This window comes from Fonsecaea monophora, assembly GCF_001642475.1.
Source record: "Fonsecaea monophora strain CBS 269.37 chromosome Unknown Scaff190, whole genome shotgun sequence".
Classification (NCBI taxonomy): domain Eukaryota; kingdom Fungi; phylum Ascomycota; class Eurotiomycetes; order Chaetothyriales; family Herpotrichiellaceae; genus Fonsecaea; species Fonsecaea monophora.
This window is the reverse complement of record NW_019174121.1, coordinates 1-19469: the sequence shown is the minus strand read 5'-3', so window position 1 is coordinate 19469 and position 19469 is coordinate 1. Positions and strand designations below refer to the sequence as shown.

General features: G+C 53.0%; 9 protein-coding genes across 9 annotated transcripts; 4 read left to right on the top strand and 5 right to left on the bottom strand.

Moving 5' to 3' along the window:
* Positions 1-71: 71 nt before the first annotated feature.
* Positions 72-401, bottom strand: AYO21_11858 (hypothetical protein; the record flags this gene model as incomplete). The annotated part of the gene is made up of 1 exon (XM_022661738.1): positions 72-401. One exon carries the CDS (start codon positions 399-401, stop codon positions 72-74), a length of 330 nt encoding a protein of 109 aa, XP_022505955.1.
* A 655-nt stretch (positions 402-1056) lies between these two features.
* Positions 1057-4365, top strand: AYO21_11857 (hypothetical protein; the record flags this gene model as incomplete). Its single annotated transcript, XM_022661737.1, has 3 exons — positions 1057-1070; positions 1135-1153; positions 1246-4365. 3 exons carry the CDS (start codon positions 1057-1059, stop codon positions 4363-4365), a joined length of 3153 nt encoding a protein of 1050 aa, XP_022505954.1.
* A 554-nt stretch (positions 4366-4919) lies between these two features.
* On the top strand, positions 4920-6023 carry AYO21_11856 (hypothetical protein; the record flags this gene model as incomplete). Its single annotated transcript, XM_022661736.1, has 1 exon — positions 4920-6023. One exon carries the CDS (start codon positions 4920-4922, stop codon positions 6021-6023), a length of 1104 nt encoding a protein of 367 aa, XP_022505953.1.
* Positions 6024-6431: 408 nt separating this feature from the next.
* On the bottom strand, positions 6432-7670 carry AYO21_11855 (hypothetical protein; the record flags this gene model as incomplete). Its single annotated transcript, XM_022661735.1, has 4 exons — positions 6432-6574; positions 6640-7046; positions 7109-7521; positions 7635-7670. 4 exons carry the CDS (start codon positions 7668-7670, stop codon positions 6432-6434), a joined length of 999 nt encoding a protein of 332 aa, XP_022505952.1.
* Positions 7671-8981: 1311 nt separating this feature from the next.
* Positions 8982-9785, bottom strand: AYO21_11854 (hypothetical protein; the record flags this gene model as incomplete). The annotated part of the gene is made up of 1 exon (XM_022661734.1): positions 8982-9785. The coding sequence occupies one exon, from the start codon at positions 9783-9785 to the stop codon at positions 8982-8984; it is 804 nt and encodes a 267-aa protein (XP_022505951.1).
* Positions 9786-10455: 670 nt separating this feature from the next.
* AYO21_11853 (hypothetical protein) lies at positions 10456-11283 on the bottom strand (the record flags this gene model as incomplete). Its single annotated transcript, XM_022661733.1, has 1 exon — positions 10456-11283. The coding sequence occupies one exon, from the start codon at positions 11281-11283 to the stop codon at positions 10456-10458; it is 828 nt and encodes a 275-aa protein (XP_022505950.1).
* A 183-nt stretch (positions 11284-11466) lies between these two features.
* Positions 11467-12129, bottom strand: AYO21_11852 (hypothetical protein; the record flags this gene model as incomplete). The annotated part of the gene is made up of 1 exon (XM_022661732.1): positions 11467-12129. The coding sequence occupies one exon, from the start codon at positions 12127-12129 to the stop codon at positions 11467-11469; it is 663 nt and encodes a 220-aa protein (XP_022505949.1).
* A 342-nt stretch (positions 12130-12471) lies between these two features.
* On the top strand, positions 12472-15127 carry AYO21_11851 (hypothetical protein; the record flags this gene model as incomplete). The annotated part of the gene is made up of 3 exons (XM_022661731.1): positions 12472-12691; positions 12749-14524; positions 14580-15127. 3 exons carry the CDS (start codon positions 12472-12474, stop codon positions 15125-15127), a joined length of 2544 nt encoding a protein of 847 aa, XP_022505948.1.
* A 792-nt stretch (positions 15128-15919) lies between these two features.
* Positions 15920-17704, top strand: AYO21_11850 (hypothetical protein; the record flags this gene model as incomplete). The annotated part of the gene is made up of 1 exon (XM_022661730.1): positions 15920-17704. One exon carries the CDS (start codon positions 15920-15922, stop codon positions 17702-17704), a length of 1785 nt encoding a protein of 594 aa, XP_022505947.1.
* Positions 17705-19469: the final 1765 nt, after the last annotated feature.

The following is a 19469-nucleotide window of genomic DNA, read 5'->3' as shown; positions in this document are numbered from 1 at the left end:
GAGTGACCGTGCAGAAAGCCAGCCACTAATATTAATGTGATTGATAGATTTGGGGAGGCTGAGCTGGACCTTCATGATCCTTCTACGACGACGTCCTTGCTCGTGTCCAACTCCTCAAACCTTCTCAAATCCATTTCCCCTTCCAGGAGCGGCTTGACGTACGGGTCAAAGGTCTTCCAGTACGGGTTGTCCAGATGATACTTCTGGCTGCTTTCCTGCTTGTATCTCTCGACGATGGTGAAATCGCGTTCGTCGTGGACAGACTGCATGACGAACCACGACAGGGTCTCTTTGTCTTTGGAGTACACCCGGGAAGCCTCGATGAGCTTGTTCTTTAGCTTTTGGATGATGGCCGGGTCGGAGGATTTGGCGCGGAGGTGGACGGTTATTGTGTAGACCATGTTTACTGGCGGATGGCGAATGCTCGAGGTACTAGAGGCAAAGCACGGTGCTGTATTAAGTGAAGCAGGACCAAAGGATAGCGAAGGGTTCTTCCTGCGGCAGATATAAGTCTCTATACCTAGTATCTAAACACCGTCAATATTTTCCTCTTCAGCTCAACAAACCCCGCCTGACGGATTGCCTGATTGGGTGTTCATGAAGTCAGAGCCGGTCTGATGGGATAGGCTGGCGACTGGCAAGGTTCTGTGCAGGCATAGCCCTTAAGACTATGTAGCTGACATCTTCAGATAGCCGTAAGGCACGGGTAGATATCTAGCGAAGCCTTGAGAACCCCGGAAAACCCGGTAGCCCTTGGGAATCTGGTATTGAGATCGGGGTGGCAGAAAAGAAGATGGACGTATCGACGACGCACGTGGGTAGCGAGGATTGGCGGATCTCAGCCAGTCAAGCTCAAAAGCTTGACTATGACGCCCATGCAGTGCAACTTTCTCGCGTCTTTTCTCTCGCTTTCTCCGCCCTCGCGATCCTCCCATGGCTCCCTCCCCACACCATTTATCCTCGTTCTCGGGCCCTTTGTCGAGTCTCTCGAACATTGCGATAGATGACTACGGCTAAGAGGCAGGATGCGCTGATGCAGAGGCCTGCAATCGCGCCATGAAGTTCGCAAAGTAAGTCCTACGCCTGTATTGACAAAAACGCCCTTCTCTCAAACCGGAAATCTAACCGTGGTAGGGAATTGGAGGAAGAAGCGGTTCCGGAATGGAAAGCCAAGTACTTGAATTACAAGGCAAGTCGCTCTGGGTGCGAGTGGAGTCGCTTTACACTGACTGTGACTGCTCGCAGGTGGGAAAGAAGAAGATCAAGGCCATCTCGAAGGCCCTCAGGAACCTCCAAAGAACACCCGGCACTGAACCCCGTTCTGCAAACCTCGACGCCTTCTCAGGCCCGCGCACACCCTTCACCCACTATGACTTCAACCTCCACCGGCCGCCTACCGCGAGGTCGACCCAGTCCCTGCCCGAGATAGAAGAGATCGGCCCAGATGAAGACGAAGATGAAGAGCTGGGGGACAGACCCCCGATGCCCCAGCGGCAAAGTCATACCATGTTCGCAGCGTCTCCCCCTATATACATCCCCAGGGCGCCGGTCGACAGTGCAGAGACGCCGCCAGAAAATACGCCGCTTCATCCCAGTCAACCCGCGCGGCGAGTAATGAGTTATGGTTCCATTGTTGGCACGCCTCCAGATGAGACACCGGGTATGATGGCCGCCCTCGAACTTCCAGATCCCGCCTTGACCCCTGCACGGTCGCGGCCACCCACAGAACTGGAATCCAAGTCCCAGGAAACGTCCCTCCGACTCCCTCCACCAGCCCAAGTTCCACCTGCACCCGATCCGTACCATGTCGGACCGACACATCACCCGCCTCTCGCCAGACACAGCATCGCGGGAAGCTTAGCGAAGGCCATGTTCAAGCGGCGGCAGGAGGTCAAAAGTCAGTCCGTCTCCGGACCGCTGCAGAGGACGAACTCGCTTTCAGCATCGCAAAGGTTCCGCAAGATGTTCGCTCCCCGTGATTTGACCGAGGCCACCGTCAACGACATGCAGCTCTCGGCGTATCAAGAGCTCGACGAGAAACAGGCCGATTTCTTTGCATACCTGGACAAGGAACTCACCAAGATTGAGGATTTCTACAAGGCGAAAGAAGACGAGGCCACTGAGCGTCTGCAGGTGCTCAGGGCGCAACTCCACGAAATGAGGGATCGACGAATAGCGGAAATCATGAGGGCGAAACACTTGAATGGTGGCACGCAACCGTCACATCTAGACGATATACGAAAGCAACCTCCGGACGTGCTCAAGGAGAATACCAGGCCCAACGGAAGTGGTAGTCACTTCATTCCCAAACCAATCGGAGATGTCATGGGTCGTCGGTCTACAATCGGCAAGACCAGTCAAGCCATGGCACAGATGAGTTCCCCTCCAGGACCTCAAGCTCAAAAGAGGATCAACGAAGCAAAGAAAGATTACGTGCGCCGCGAACACGGCAGCGAAATCAAGTATTCGGTCGCAAAGAAGAGGCTGAAGCTTGCGCTGCAGGAATTCTATCGCGGGCTGGAATTGCTCAAATCCTATGCCTTGCTGAACAAAACGGGCTTCCGTAAGATCAATAAGAAGTATGACAAGGCGGTCCAAGCCAGACCTCCGTTGCGATACATGACAGAAAAAGTCAACAATGCCTATTTCGTCACGAGCGACGTGGTTGACAATCACCTTATGGCCATCGAAGATCTATACGCCCGGTACTTTGAGCGCGGCAACCACAAGGTCGCTGTTAAGAAACTGCGATCGAAGATAGGCTCCGGGGATCAGTCGGCGGTGACATTTCGCAACGGCCTATACGTTGCAGCGGGCAGTTGTTTTGGGGTGGCTGGCCTTGTCGACGCTGCCTTTCGACTGGACGATCCGAGGATGTCCGTGCAGACCAGTTACCTCCTGCAGCTATATGCCGGATACTTTCTCATCGTGATCTTGTTCTTAATGTTTGTTCTGGACTGCAGAATGTGGAATCGAAACCACATCAACTACGTCTTCATTTTCGAGTACGACACCAGACATGTGCTGGACTGGCGGCAACTGGCGGAACTACCTTGCTTTTTCCTCTTCCTCAACGGTCTATTCATCTACCTCAACTTTCGGCACAGCTCTTACGATTGGTTCTACGTCTATTGGCCGCTGATTCTCATCGTCCTGACCATGCTCATCATATTCCTCCCTTTTCCGATCCTGTATCATAATGCGAGGAAATGGTGGGCTGTCACAAACATGAGGCTCGCCTGTGCGCCGTTCTATCCGGTCGAGTTCCGAGACTTCTACCTGGGCGACATGTACTGTTCGGAAACGTACGCTATGGGTCAGATCGAAGTCTTCTTCTGCCTCTATGTCAACGATTGGAACAACCCTCCACAGTGCAACTCCAACCACTCACGCTTACTGGGGTTCTTTGCCGCCTTGCCCGCGGTCTGGCGAGCGTTACAATGTCTGCGCCGTTACTATGATTCACGAAACTGGTTCCCTCATCTCGCCAACTGTCTCAAATACTGCGGCAACATTGCTTATTATGCTACACTGTCGATTTATCGGATTGACATGAATCACACAACTTGGTCCATCTTTGTCACATTTGCGCTTGTGAATGGAGTATATTGCTCCTTCTGGGATGTGTTCATGGATTGGAGCTTGGGCGACTTTTTTGTGCAAAAGTATTCCTTCCTCCGAGAGCGGCTCGCCTACAAACAAGTGTGGATATATTATGCTGCGATCGTGGCGGATGTATTGCTTCGACAACAGTGGGTGTTTTATGCCATATTTACATCCGACGTGCAGCATTCCGCACTCATGTCCTTCTTTGTCAGTCTGGCCGAGGTCATCCGAAGGGGGATATGGTCCCTGTTCCGGGTCGAAAACGAGCATTGTAACAATGTTGGGAAATTCCGTGCTTCGCGGGATATTCCTCTACCCTACGACATACCAGACTCGCGCATGGTATCTCCGACTCAGAGGCGCCAGACACCTACCACTCCACGTCCTACCGAGCCTGAAGAACATATTGCCACTGGCGTGGATCTAGAAAGCGTACCTTCGCTAGATGCATCGCTTCGTCAACGTCGGTCTCCGGGCATGCCTCGAACACCCGCCATGCGGGCTCTGCAACGGATGGGAACTATCATTGGGACCGCCCACGCGCAAGACTTTGAGAGACGCAGGAAACCAGATGATGAGAACAATGAAGCCGACGATGAGGGAGATGGAGGTCGCAGCAGCGATGAAGAAGACGACGAGGCCGAAGCAAGTGGAGGAGAAGAGGAAATGGCGGAATTGGAGAGACAGAGGGCGCAGCAGGCTACAGAACTTGCGGAGGCAAATCGGTTGGCGGAAAATGGGCTGAGACGTACTCGATAGAGTCGATGGCCTGCTCGGTACAACCAAAGGTCAATGCGGTCAGAAAATATACGAGGTAGTGAACAGAACATGTATGATGCATCAAAGGTAATGCTCTCGAGACATCGACTACCCAAACGAAGAAGACCTTGGGGTAAGGGCAGTTACTGTGCTTCGTATAGTTTCTCTCTGACACCGCATCCTGTTCGTGAACATGCTCTCATTTCCATCTGGGCTATAGCTGGCAACTGTATTCTGGTTCTTCGATCCTTTGCTTATCATATTCCTTCATGAATGAGGCTGGCGTCGCGAGGCTGATTCGCTTACATAACACGAATCTCCCCTATTGCGCTCAGCCCGTTGATTGCGTGCTTCAATCACTCCACTCTTTGTGCGATTCTCCGTCTGTCTTCATTCCCGTCTTCGCCTTCCACAATCCACAAGTATGAGGTGACCAACGCACTTGGTCAGAGGTAGGATAATCGGTGGGAGAAGAGATCCCTGTTCTTGCTATTCGTGATCGTTAAGTGGCTTGAGACTCTCCCACGCAGTGTCGAAGTACATACATCCCAGCAATGTCCATCCCGACCATCGACCTGCGCAAAGCTGGGGATCCGACCACGCGACCTGAACTCCTCCAAGACCTCCGCCATGCGTTGTTCGAGGTGGGCTTCCTGTACCTCTCCGGCCACGGCATTCGGGAGTCGATCGTCCAGGACCTCGTGGACGCCCTGCCTCGTCTCTTCGCCCTGCCGGACGCCGTCAAGGACTCGGTCGCCCTCGTCAACTCGCCGCATTTCCTGGGCTACAGCAAGTTTGGATCCGAGGTCACGGCGCGGGTGAAGGATCAGAGGGAGCAGTTTGAGTTTGCCAACGAGTTGCCCGACAGGTATAGTGTGGTGTCGCCGCAGCCTCTGTATATTCGACTTCAAGGCCCGAATCAGTGGCCCGATGAGTCGGCAAACGATACGGTGCCTCGGTTCCGCGAGATTGTCGAGTTGTACATCGCGGCCATGCACGATCTCGCCCTGAGGTTCCTCGAGCTGGTCACAGAGGCGCTCGACTTGCCGCCGCACAGTCTCGAGCCGTTTACGGGGCCGCAAGACCGGCTCAAGCTTGTGCATTACCGTCCTACCTCGTCCCCGTCCGCAGACGCCACGACAGAGTCTCTTTCTGCCACACAAGGCGTCGGCCCCCACAAGGACAGTTCCGGGTGGATGACGTTCCTGCTGCAGGCGTCGGACCCGTCGATCCCGGGCCTCCAGGTCCTGTCCAAGGACGGGGAGTGGCTGGACGCGCCGCCCGTGCCCGGCACGCTCGTCGTCAACATGGGCCAGGCCTTTGAGGTGGTGACCAACGGCATCTGCAAGGCCACGACGCACCGCGTCCTCCTCCCGCCCGGCGACTACGACCGCTACAGCGTCCCCTTTTTCCAGGGCGTACGCCCGGACCTGTCCAAGTCGGACCTCAAGGCCTTGTGGGACCACTTTGCCACGGCCGAGACCTTTGCAGCTGGCGGCAAAGAGTCCGCCGAGGGTCAGCAGATCGACAGCCCCTTTCTCAGAGGCCGCTATGATTCCTGGGGTGAGGCGCAGCTCAGGACAAAGATTCGCAGTCACAGGGACGTGGGCGCGAGGTGGTACGCCGACGTCTTTGACAAGTATGTCAATGACGATTGAATGTCCAGAACCGAGGGGAGTGGTCAGGATGGAAATAGATTTGGACCTGGACCCGGGCTCTTGACTTTTCTGTCGCGACGGATTCTGCATCGCACATTGCGCATTACACGAGGAGCCGGGTGAGCCACTTGCTTGTCGCTGGTTGACTTGTGACTCCCCTTCGGTGGTGTCCGTCTGAAACGTCTCGAAAGCATTTACGGGGAAAAAAATAGTCTGTCTATTGCAACAAAGTGAAAAGAGAAAAACAAAAACAAGGATCGAGTGAGCCAAAAGTCTTGTATACCTGTTCATCTTTTCGTTCTACTTCCATTCATCCCCTCCGCATCGCCGTCTTCTTCTTCTTCTTCTTCTTCTTCTTCTTCTTCTTCTTCTTCTTCTTCTTCTTCTTCTTCTTCTTCTTCTTCTCTTCTATGTAACAAGCGTCTTCAACTCCTCCTTCAAATCCTCGAGGGTTTTCTGATACCCGCACTCCGGTTCGATCAAGTGGCCAAAGTCGGCGTTGTAGCGGTTGGTTTCCTCGAAGATGCCGTACGTTCCTAGCATGTTGTATGCTTTTCCAGCGGCATAAGTTTCTTTTGTGTATCTACCGATTTGTGTAGAAAGGGGTAATACTCACCAGGAGTCAACAAGCGCACCTCGACCCCTTTGTCCGTGTCCTCGTCCCACAGTCTCTTCGCCGTCGCGAAGAACTCGTCCAAGTCGACCCGCTCGATCTGCCATCCGGGCTTGATCTCCTCGAGGATCGGAATCAGCTCATTCATGCTGACGGTGTGGTCGGCCACGTAGACGGGCCGGTTGGCGTATTTCTCGGGGTCTCTGAGGACGTCGCACACGACTTGGGCGGCGGTGGAAACTCGACACATGCTGTTGCGCTGGTTACCGCTGCCGTAAACCACGAGGGTGTTTGTGCGCGGGTTGATCCAGTAGTAGCCTAGGGGGATTGCTGTAGAGCCATGCAAGAGAGAGGCGAAGAATGTGGTTAGCCTTTGGGTCGTCTCCTCGATCTCATCTTGCCAGAGGACACTGTTCGTATCCAAGTATGGTCCCGTGGGAAAAAGAATTGGTGGTACTCACCCCAATCATACCACCCCCCAGTGATGATGGCGCTCCAGTTCACCTTTGAGCCCTTCAACTTCCCCTCCAAGACCCTCTGCGCCTCCACCTTGGGCACGTACAGCGCCAACTCGGTGATGTGCTCGTTGAACGTGTCGCACGCAAAGTCCGGCGTGATGATGTGTCTGACGGTGCCCGCAGCTAAACATGCGTCGACGATGGTGCCCTGCATGTGCAGCGCGTTTGGGGGGATGGCTTCAACGACGGCGTCCTGGCCCGTGAAGAGCGCCGTCAGCGCTTCCGGCGAGGTGTAGTCGACGACGGCGGAGGTGATGTTTTTGATCGAGTCCGGGAACTTTTGGCCCGGGGTGCGCGACGCCGCTGTCACGGTGTAGCCGGCCTCGGCGAGCGCCGTGGTGATGGGTCTGCCGACGTTGCCTGTCGCCTGTACTGATACATCTCATCGATTAAACGAGGGTCTCTCATTTCTAGAGGGGTTGGGGTTTCTTCGTTTGCTGGATGAAGGAGTGGGAAGAGGGAGAAAGGGGAAAGTCATACCCCGAGGACAACGACCTTCTTGATAGGATCAGACATGGTTGAACTTTCACCTCCTCTCTGGACCACTGTTTTCCAGGCTGATTGTATAGGTAGGTTAGTTGTGATGATTCAGGGATTAATTGCTTGCTATACACTTACAGTATTGTGCTCTAAAAAGGCCTGTACGTATCAACCACAACCGCCCTTTGACGCACTCACTGTTATATAGAAGAAACCAGAGAGGGGCTTTTATCAGCCAACGTATAATTTGTAGTCATATTCTTCTTCTCCTTCGTCTTCCTCCCCCCTCTTCCTCCTCCTTGCATAAGACCCAACAAAGGTAGCGCTTCTGTTGACGTGTCCATCCGACGCTCATTGGTACGCGAAATGGGGACTTGCCGGCCGGCATCTTGTCGGTCATCAATCGCTGCCGCACGGTTCGTTCGTAGATGTGTGTAGAATTGGCCTTTGACAATACATGCAATCATGTATGTGCGAGGTAAGTATGTATGTCTGTATGTATGCATGTATTACCAACAAAGAGGAAGGCGCTAGAATTGATCAGACAGGGAGACCAGGGGATTGGAGTGAGATCTCATGTAATAGCGTACATGGCGAGTAGAGAAAACAGGCGCGAAAAGGGGGGTTGTGTAAGGATGCATATTGACGAGACGTGCATAACCCGTGGGTTGATTGTCAGCATCATCTCTTCCCCTGGTCTCCTCCCCAGGTACGCTGGCGGGTTGGCGGCTGCTCATCGCTCGCTCACTTACTCGCTCAGAAGAAGGCTGTGTCAGGAAAGGGGCTGGGCTGGGCTGGGCTGGTGGACGAAACATCGGACGAGCCACCAGAGATAAAGATGTCGAGATTTTCAATACCATTTCTGTTTGATCTTTGTTCATATCCACGGTCCTGAAAGTCCAAGTCTCATCCGTACTAATCCCCACCTCACAAAACAGGAAAGTCCTTCTGTTCTGGTTGATCAGATGGCGCGTCCGTCCTTGTGCATAAAGAGGCCCAGTGCTTTCATGTCAGGCCATGTCATGTCCATAACTCCAAAAATTGACAAATCCAAGCTCGTATCTCGACTTTTTCTCCGGAAGATGGGTTTCAATGTTGGCGCCTCCTTTTTCAAAATGCTGCGGATAAGACAGACTTGATCAAATTCTTTTTTCTCCTGCGTCAGACCATACGTGACCTCCTCAGGGCCCCCTCAAGAAGCAAATACCGCCTTCGTCCGTGATGGATGGGATCGGTCATTGTCGACTATCAAGCCCCATCTCGCTGCCTGCTCTGCTCTTCCCGCCTCATCAAAGCTCGCAGACCTTGATCCACAGGGAGACGGGCGACCGGGACCTTGTTCGGAATCTATCCAAGCAAGTCTCCCTTTCCCTCCACCTGCTGCTTCTCTGCCTGGCGGCACGCCGCTGGAGATCTCGAGCGATTGTCGACTTTGGAGCGTCTGTGAAGATCTACATGTGAAACGGCGACTTTGCGCCCTCGTGTGTTGTCGCGACCACGACGACGGTAGACCTTGGTCTTTGTGATTACCTGCTCGCCGGCCAGGGGTGTCTGCTTGACATTCTGCGATTGTCGACAGATCTTATCGGACCGGGCGTTTTCCTGGTTCGGGATTTGGGACGACATGGCGTGAAAATTGACGGGGATGAACCCGCTCGAGTGGACAAAGACTGGTCTGGCGCGAGGGACAGCCTGCAACAGCGTCTCTTGAAACGAACGAAGATCCATCTTCGAGACCTTCTCGATCCAGACGGCAGCATGTCTTTCCTCTGTCAATTCTTGCACCGAGGCAATGCCCTCAGCCGCCTCTGGTCGTCCGCATACAACCTCCGTCAAGGCTTGCTTAACTTGTTGCGCAGACTCGATCGATGTGCGTGCATCCTTCAAGACGGATTTAAGTCTGCGTTCATCCTGCTCGTCGTGCCCATCCGGCACGGCATCTCCAGCACGGCCGTTGATCTTCGACCTCGCTTCCCAAGCTAGTTTCCTCAGGCCGACAATGCGGTTCTCCATGTTATAGACCTTGTAGTCGAGAACTTTGGCTGCAAAACGAATGTCTCCGCTGAGACTCTGGAGTATTTCGGATCGAGCCTGCAAGAAATCCGCCTCGAGGAGAAGAGAGTCTGGATGACTCAAGACTGCTGCTGCCATGGTGAAATGTGGTGGCATGGAAACAGGAAAAATCAAAGAATAACTGGAGAAGAAAGACAAAGGATAGAAAAAAGTAAAGGTAACCTCAAAGAAAATAAAGGATAGAAAGGGTAAACGAGATAGAGGAGGGAATGAAACTAGAGTGAGGAGTTTGGTTTTGATTTTGTTGACAGAAGTGAAACACCTCAAGATATTCACGTTCAGAGTCGATCAAGAAACATTACGACCTAGCGCTTGGGAGCAGGCCTCTTCCTCTCTGTAGTACCCCAAACCATTCATCTAGCACATCCCACATCCAAGACAACAAGGGAGCTTGCCAGGGTCGAGCTCAAGGTCCGCGGCACACTAGTCGAGTGGTGTGGTTGGTGTTTTGCAGCTCAGGTCATTCTCATTCCTGGTGAAGCCGCTTTCAATCGCTCTTCTAAACGTCGCCCTCCAGACCTGCTCATGCCCAACCACGCAGCACATTATTCTCCAATCTTGTCCCGTCCTTGATCAAGTTGTTCTGATTTTCTCTCCCTTGTAACGATCGATCCTCGTGCATAGCTCAGAAACCAAGTGAAACAGTGCTTGAAGCTGAGGACGAAAGAGATTGGACACTGTTGGTTGAGCCGTTGCGACCGGAGTACTTCTTGGGAGTTGGCCAGCCGACGTTGACTGCTGTATGAGATCATTTTGAGGAATCTGATTCTGTCTCGCCATCAGATGAACCGACCACTTCGGAATCATCGCATTCATTGTCACTATCCTCGCCGCTTGCTGACCCCGATTCTTCGCCTGGGCTTTCTTCCACGTCTTCTGTGCCTTCACAGCTGCTCTCCTCATTTGTTTCAACGTTGTTGGTCGATTCATCTTGACAGTCTTCGTCTGAGGAAGCTTCATCACTTGACTCGACAGCATCATTGCCCTTGTTGGCTCGTTCCGAGTCTGCATCTATGCCATTCTCATCTTCTTGAAAGGTGGAAAACTTTCGCTTCAACCCTTGCTTGATGGGTACCTCCGTTTCCGACTGGTTTTGAGCTTGTGCTGCGGAGGAGAGTGTATTCAGAGTTGGTGGACTTTCGGGCTCGGGTGCGGCTGATCTCTCCACTCTCTCGAACGTGACGAGGAAGTGCTGGTATACATCTTCCAGGAATTCTTCCATCTCTTCCATGGTCACCATCCCGTCTTCCGAGCGCGTTTTGATGTCATTGAAACGTGCTTCCCTGCGGGGAGCCGAGACGTAGACCGTGTACATGTGCTGGTAAATGCAGAGAGATCGTTCGAACATGGTCTGTATGGCGTCACGATCTTGCTCGGCAATTTCTTGAAGACCCTCCGCCGTTGTGGCTAGACAGTCGGCTCGATCTTTGAGGAAGTCGATTTGCTCTTGGAGTTCGCGGGCTTGTTCTCGAAGGGCTGCGGCCTGCAGGTGAAGTTCATCTACCTGTGCAAAGGCTTGCTGCGGCGTCGTCGATAGAATCATACGGGTCATAAATCGTGGGAGTGCCGGATCCATGGCTCGTGGATGGAAAGGATTCTTGGTGAGTTCGTCTGAAGAGATGTCGAGGTAGGTGAATTGAGCAGAGGGGTGGCCAAGTGTATTTGTATCAGCAAACTGCCGCACCTCCGCTTGTCTCACTACAATGAAACATCTCGAGTGAAGTTGTTGGAGGCAGAAGCTTCGGAAGGGCACCCTCATTCATTTTGTCGGCGTCCAAAGTTCTGGCACAGCTAGATTGTTCTTCTTGTACTCAGCCATTTGAGCTTCAAGTTCTGCCAAATTGCCGGAGAAAGGCTCCTTGACTGGCTCCTGTCGGACCTCCCACACATCTTCACTGCTTGGTCCGGTTTTCCATTTCACTGCTTTCTTTCGATAATGCTCCTGTATGGCCCTCTCACGGTCCTCCTTTTTCCAGTTTCGCGTCTTCATGCAAAGCCAAAAATCGTCCCAGTGGTTGGAGCATGAGCGGAAGGAACCATAGCGATAGACGTTGACAAACTGGCCTCCAAAGCTCTGGCAGAACATGGCATAGTCGAAGGCAGATCTGCAGGAGAGCTCGGTTGGATAGAGGGAATTGGGAGAGATGTCCGTTTGACTCGGTGCTTGGGGTGACGGAGTTGTAGACGGTCTGGATTTCGTTCTCTGGGCTTGTTCTGCATCTGCTTGCGCTTGGATCTCCCTCAAGAACTCCATCAATTCCTGCTCACTTTGCTCATCTCGGGTGAGGGTGCGCTTGACAGGGTCCGGAACTGGAACAGCAGAGACAGGTTTGGGCTCGTCCTGTGTCTCAGGGCTGGACAAAGCACCCTCTCTGCCAGCATCACTGCTTGATGCGGGCTTCTGCCGCCACCACCAGCTCATCCTGACTCGATTGATTCCCGTGGAAAGGAACAGGTTGGAGACAGTCGCGTCGGAGCAGCAAGAAAATTAATGGATAGTGCAAGCCACGGACTGGCCCGTCAGCCACAGATCAGCCACAAATTTATCCTACCGACGTCATGGCCCCATCCACAACGATGATGCTGGCTGGTCACGCTTGTCAAGCTGCGCCGATGTAATAAGAGAAACTCAAGGTTCTTTGTGGGTGAGGCGTTGTGTATAGATAAGAAAAGGGGACCATGTTTCAAGCTATGCTATCTTGCCATGGCAAGATGAGCAGATAGACCACACCCCTCTCTAAATGGTGCTCTGGCCATCGGCAGCATGATTCTATCAAGGACTGCTCGAAAGTCCTTCGGGCGACCGACGGGGCTGCTCGCGGAGCTCTCGAGGAAAAGCCAGTTGTACGCATGGAAGAATCCTTCTTCAACCCCCAGAGTCTCTGTTACGCCGTCGCGCAAGAGGTGGACTTCGACTGAAGCTGGCGACAATGAATCAGGCCACATACTGACCCAGAAAAATGAAGGAATCTTGTTCTTTGACAGTGAGCGCCGCTACCAGTCTAATACCTTGCCTGCGCAATCTACTGACCTCGACACAGACGTTTTTCCTCTAAAGCTTCAATGGCTCAATCGTATCCCCTATCTAAATCCCGACAAGTTCCTTGCGACATCCCTCAGCAAAGTCAATCAACCCAATCTCGCTCTGGCCGATCCCTCCAGCATCATCAAGCGAGCCCTACCTGAGAACCTCCCCCTCCATGTCAAAACGATTCTACCAAGACTGCGCGAGGGCGGCGCATTTGTCAAGTTCTCTCATGAAGAAGGAATATCTGCCACCGAGCTGGAAAGCACGCTGAAACAATACCTTGAGGAAAAGCCCATTACACCATGGTTCAATCCTTTTCGGAGGGTGCGCGCCTTTCTGGTGCAAGGGAAGCCGTGGATCGAAGATCTATATCGTGTCCCTACTCCTAGAATAAAGGTCGAATTCTTGCCTACTGCTCCTGAGAATGCTGCAGCCGAACTGACCCAAGAGACGCTTTATTCACTGTTCCGTCGATATGGAAAGCTCACAGAAATCATACCGCAACCATCCGACTCCAAAGTTGTGCCAAAGTATGCCTATATCGACTACACACGAATTCGATTCGCAACCATGGCCAAGAACTGTATGCATGGTTACATCGTCCCGGCCCAAGATGGCGGGGGAAAGACTGGAACGCTTCTCAAACTGAGTTATGAATCTAAGCGCAAAAGCTATTGGATATGGGACTGGATGACGAACCACCCCAGGATCGTTATTCCTTTCATAGTCGCTCTACTGACAGCGGCGTCTGTCGCCGTGTTCGACCCCATCCGCACATTCTTCATCAGGATGCATATCAGCCACGGTCTGCATCTGGAAGATTATCGTATCTTCAAGTGGGTCAGAAGCCAACTCTTGCGAGGCTACGACATCATCAGATTCCGGAACCAGAATCGTGACGAGGACAACCTAAAGATTGTCTGGGAAGACCGCCAGGACGTCATCAATCAGTTGAAAACGTGGTTGATCGAGACTGCAGACACATTTATAGTGGTGCAAGGACCGCGCGGGGCAGGCAAGAAGGAATTGGTCCTCGACCAGGCGCTGAAAGATCGACCACATAAGCTGGTGATTGATTGCAAGAAGATCCAGGAAGCACGCGGAGACAGCAACACCATTGCCGCCGCCGCGGCCGAAGTGGGCTACCGCCCAGTGTTTTCTTGGATGAACAGTATCAGCAGCATGGTCGATCTTGCAGCGACAGCCACCATTGGCACGAAAGCAGGATTCTCCGAGACGCTGGACAACCAACTGGCCAAGATTTGGGGCAACACGACGACAGCGTTGAAGCAGATTGCATTGGCGCCGCGCAAAAAGGACGACAAAGATGCGCAGATGGCAGACGACGAGTGGCTTGAAGCTCATCCAGAGTATCGACCAGTGGTGGTGATTGATAACTTCTTGCACAAAAACAATGAGGGTTCTGCGAGTATGGTCTATGATAAACTGGGAGAGTGGGCAGCTCTTTTGACGACGCAGAACATTGCCCATGTCATCTTCCTGACTACGGACGTGTCATTCTCCAAGTCCCTCAGTAAAGCCCTACCTGACAGGGTATTCCGGCAAATCACGCTGAGTGATTGCACGCCTGAAGTGGCAAAGAAGTTCGTAATCAAGCACTTGGACGCTGACATTGCGGAAGGCGGCGAACCGGGCGAGGGTAAGATCAGTCCATCACAGCTGAGAAGTGATCTTGATGAGCTGGACGGAGTGATCCAAGTTCTCGGCGGTCGATTGACCGACCTTGAGTTCCTGGCGCGGAGGATCAAGACAGGCGAAACACCAGGAAGTACGTGGACTGAACTCCTTCCCGTCATCGATCATTACTGACAAATGAAAAACAGAAGCAGTACGCCAAATCATTGAGCAATCGGCGTCGGAGATCCTCAAAATGTATCTTCTGGACGTCGACGTTTCGAGCCGCAAGTGGACGCCTCAACAAGCATGGTTGTTGATCAAAGAGCTTGCGGCAAACGAAACACTCAGATACAACGAGCTTCTCCTCAATGATCTCTTCAAAGATGGCGAGACCGTGCTGCAGGCTCTCGAGCAGGCAGAATTGATCACGATTACATCCAAGAATGGACGGCCATACAGCATCAAGCCTGGGAAACCGGTGTACCAATCTGCATTCGAGTATTTGACCGAGGACGACGTGCTGAGGGCGAGACTGGATTTGGCAATTATGTCCCAATTGATCAGCCTGGAGAACAAGAACGTGGAGAAATACGAGGCTGAGCTGAAGACGCTAGCAGAGATGCCTGGCATGCCCAGCGAGTTGAAGCCCCGGATTAAATGGTGCCTGGGGAAGGCGATGGCGAGCCAGGAGAAGATTATGAAGTACGAAGCGCAGAGTGGGAGGTTGAAGAAGGTGCTTGCCGAGCAGTTTTGATGTTGTGCGTCCCAGTCGCAGATCAGATATCGACGACTCTCCTCAATTCGTGATTGTTAAACAGCTTTGTCGAGCGAGCAATATACAGATGTATTGTAGTGTAGCAGCGAATGCACCGAGTCCGTTGTCAGTTGTGCTGATTGTGAAAGTGGCCCTTGGGTGGCCCCTATCACGATGCTCGAGATCACTAAGCCCGATCCTTGGAAATGCCGGTCACTGATTCGACAACGGGCCCAATTGGTCCAGGACTTTTCTGGCCCCCCTTATCAGCACCTTGTTTCCCCTTAATTATTCGCCCATTGTCGTTGGTCAGAAACGTTGCACGCGGATTCTCAGGCATCCAACACTCTCGCTTGGCCTATAACGTACCTCGTATGCTTACCTGCCACACGAGGCTTTGCACGATCAACTCGAGAATGCACAAACACAGCCGCGCCAGGGAAGGGATAGAGTACGATACGCACGCACAGTGTTAGACTTGCTTGTTGTCGCTCGCTCCTTCCTGACCACCTTGAGCTCAGGATCGCGGGATTTCGATTTCAAAAGAAGAGGCATTCCAGCACCGAGTGTGTCGATCGACATTCGAGAAACTTGTTGTGTATCGAAAACTACAAACGAAACATTGCGGCGCGTGCAATTATCGCGCTACATTGATTTCAGGACCTGGAGAAAAAAAGATAGCCCTTCATACAATCACCCAACCCTCTCGACATATCACGAGGCTTGTCGTTGCTGGTCATCTTTGGTTACAAGAAAACCACGGCAAACCCGCGCTGACCGCTTCTCGCAAAGATGAACGTCTCCCCACAAGACCGAAACTCCTCGTTTCTTCAGCATATCTTGACGACAGGTATCCAACATCCCTTTCAGAGCCTCGTCGCCATCTTCTTCGTCGTCTGTGTCGTCACCCGCGTCATCTCAGGTCTCCAGTACCGCTCTACGGTTCTGAAACAAGCTACAGCCGGGTCGAACGGCCCTCGAACCGTGCCTGTCCTGCCATACTGGATTCCATGGGTCGGCCACGCGTTTTCGTTTATTGCGGGCGGATCGGATTTCCTGGGCCGGGCGGCTCGTTCGCTGGGGCCCAATGGGTCCATCTACGCCTTGAAGATGGCCAATACTAAACACAACGTCGTCACGGTGCCCAGCCTGGCGAAGCAGATCTTGATGGACAGGACCAGCCCCATCACGATGAACGACTTTGTGTTACACACGATGAAGAACTTCTGGGACGACCGCGGCACCATCAAGGCCATCGAACCGAGCCACCTCTGGGGCAATATCCATGGTGTCCTGTCGGGCATGCTGCGTGAGAGTTTCGTCAGCGTGGCCATCAGCGGCACGGTCAACATGGTCGCGGAGAGGACGTGGAACCTGGTCTCCGGTCTACAGAGTCCCGTGGATCAAAGCATCTGGGAGCGTTTCGGTGGGGTGCAAATCATCTCAAACGGCGAGGGCGACAAGCCTCTCGTGGCCGAGGCGAGTCTATTTCCTCTCCTGCGGTATTTCGTCGGCGACATTGCCACCACAGTCCTGTTCGGCAAGGATTTTATGGAGAACTACCCCAACATCATGCCTGACCTGTGGGAGATGGACATGCAATTCAACCTCTTCATGGCCGGCGCTCCCTCCTGGCTACCGGGCTTGAGCGGCCCGGCGCGGGCGAGGGAACGCATCGTCGACGCCATCCAGGAACACCACGAGGCGCTCTTCAAGTACCTCGACGGCCAGGATCCCGGAAGCCGGTGGCCCGACATGTCAGATGTCTCATCGGTCATTGTCGATCGAGCCAAAGCGTTTCGAGAGGGTGGCTCTGCGCCACGAGGCTACGCCACGGGCAACGGGGCCATTCTGTGGGCCATGAACATCAACGCCAACCCCATCATCTTCTGGACGATATGGTACATCTTTTCCAACCCATCTCTAGTCGAGGAACTCCGGGCCGAGGTGGCCCCTTACGTGCGCTTCCGCCGGCCGGCCGCCACGGGACTCCCGATCCAAGAGCCTCCTAAATTGGAGATTGACATCGCCGCGCTGTGGAGCAAGTGCCCGCTCCTCAAGGGATGCTTTTTCGAGGCGATGCGCCTTGAGGTGCCGAGCATGTCGTACAAGATGGTCGAGGAGGACTTTGTGGTGTTTGAGAACGACGAGGACGCGCGGCTGCTGGGCAAGAAGGAGCCGCAGAGCTGGCTGCTCCGCAAGGGCGAGTACCTCTGCCTGCCGCACGGCGTGCACCAGAGCGACGACAAGTACTTTCGCGACCCGGAGCGGTTCGATCCCCGACGGTTCTGGGCCAAGGACAAAGACCACGAAGGGGGTGCAGGCGGTAGCGACAGCGACGTCCGCGTCGAATACGGCACGATGAAGGTCTGGGGCGGCGGCAAGCAGATGTGCAAGGGCAAGACGTTTGCCGAGCGCGAAGTCGTCCTCTTCGTCGCCGCGCTGGTCATGCAGTGGGACATGGTCCCCGTCAGTGACGGCGGGAGGTGGGTGCACCCGGGACGCAAGATTGGGGCTGGCGCGGTGAATCCGACAAGGGATGTGCGTGTTCGGCTGACCAGGCGAGAGGGGTGGTGATGAAAAGGGGAAGAGGGTTGTCGAGAGACTATCCCGTACTCGTAAGTACCTCCCTGGCTATCTAGTTAGTAAGTAGGAGTTCAGAAAGAAACCGTCCCGTAGCTCGAAAAGCAGTGCTTCTTCTGCTTCTTCTGCTTCTGGTACTTCTGGTATGTGAGTGTCAGGGCTGTGGCCGGCAATAAAACTAGCTACTATGTCTCATCTCCTCGCATTCTCCACCGTCCTCTTGCCTTGCCCAAACCGCAGTGTGAGGTATCTCAGAATACAATATGTAATTACCCTTTGTTGTCAAGTCAGGCACCCAGGCAGCCAACTTCTATTCATGGCGGGTCACTCCTGGCAGCTGGATACGATGTGCAGTATATGTTACTTACTGGGTTGCACCACCGCCTAAGAAAAGCAATGCTATGTACTGTTTGGACTATGAAAAAGCTGGCGTTGATTGTTCTTGCCTTGCTTTTGCTTGCCTTGCTAAGCTTCACCTCCAGCATCAGCATCAGCATCAGCCTGTCCATCACTCTTTGATTGGCCCATTATCCAATCCGGAGGTTAAATATGCTTGTGCTTGAACGGTTTCCGCTTTCGGTATTTCCGCATTCAGCAGTCAGTACTCTCCGCCTCTCTGCCTTTCTGCCTTTCTGGAACGACGTGTGTTTCTGTCTTGTTATGGTATTAGAATAGTACGATATCGTGTGGTATGGTAGGGTATGTATCCCGTGTTGAATCCCAGCCGCACTAATTTAGATATGTAGACACTAATTATTCGAGCGAGAGCGGTCGAACACATTCCGCATTTGGCGTTGGGCATTGGACATTTCCGCATTGGGCACTTGTTAATATTTTATGCAGGCCAGCTTCTTCAATCAGAGAGCCAATCATGAACAAAAATAATGATATATATATCACCGAGTACGAGGCAACATAGGCCACATAGGTTACCTGTTCAGCCGTGGCTTGCGCTTCGTCCCTCGCGTCAACTTGACGCTCTCGAAAAAAAAGAAAAGAAAACAAAAAAAGAAAAAGAAAAAAAGAGAGTAATGGCATGGAAATGCAATACAGGGCAGGACATGCCAGCCAGCCAGCCAGCCACCACCACCACCACCATCGCAGGGTCAAGGCAGACCACAGACAGCACACAGAGAGAGAGAGAGATACAATTTGACCAAGAGGAATAGAACGATTGCCTAATCGACATGTTTCCACCGCTGTTTCCTATGTATGGCCCGAAAAAACACCTTCCGCTCAGGCCTGACCTGTTCTGATCCGAGCAACCTCGTATAGTAGAGAGTGAGAGTAAGCACCACCCACTCACCCACCCTCCCTCCTTTTGCGGGGATATGGTGTAGGAGTACCCTGTGTAGAAACACATCCTCTTTTCGGAAGCCACATGATGTCTATTCGTTCTCGTTATTGTTCTCGTAGCTGGGCGTGTCATGTCATGTCATGTCATCTCAGGCGTGCGCGGGTGGGTGGTGAGGCTAAACGAGACACATGAGAAACGAGGTCAAATGAGCCATATTATCCAGTTGACGCCCTGCAGGACATGAGACCGCGATGCTGGCTGGCTGGCTGGCTGCACCGAAATAGACAGACAGACAGACAGACAGACAGACAGACAGACAGACAGACAGACAAACACCAAACAAAACAAACTACCAACAACCCACACAAAACCACAAAACAAAACCAAGCACAAAAAACAAAACACAAAAGAAACCCAAAACACACACCGACAGACACGAACCAACAGAAGAAACACAACAAA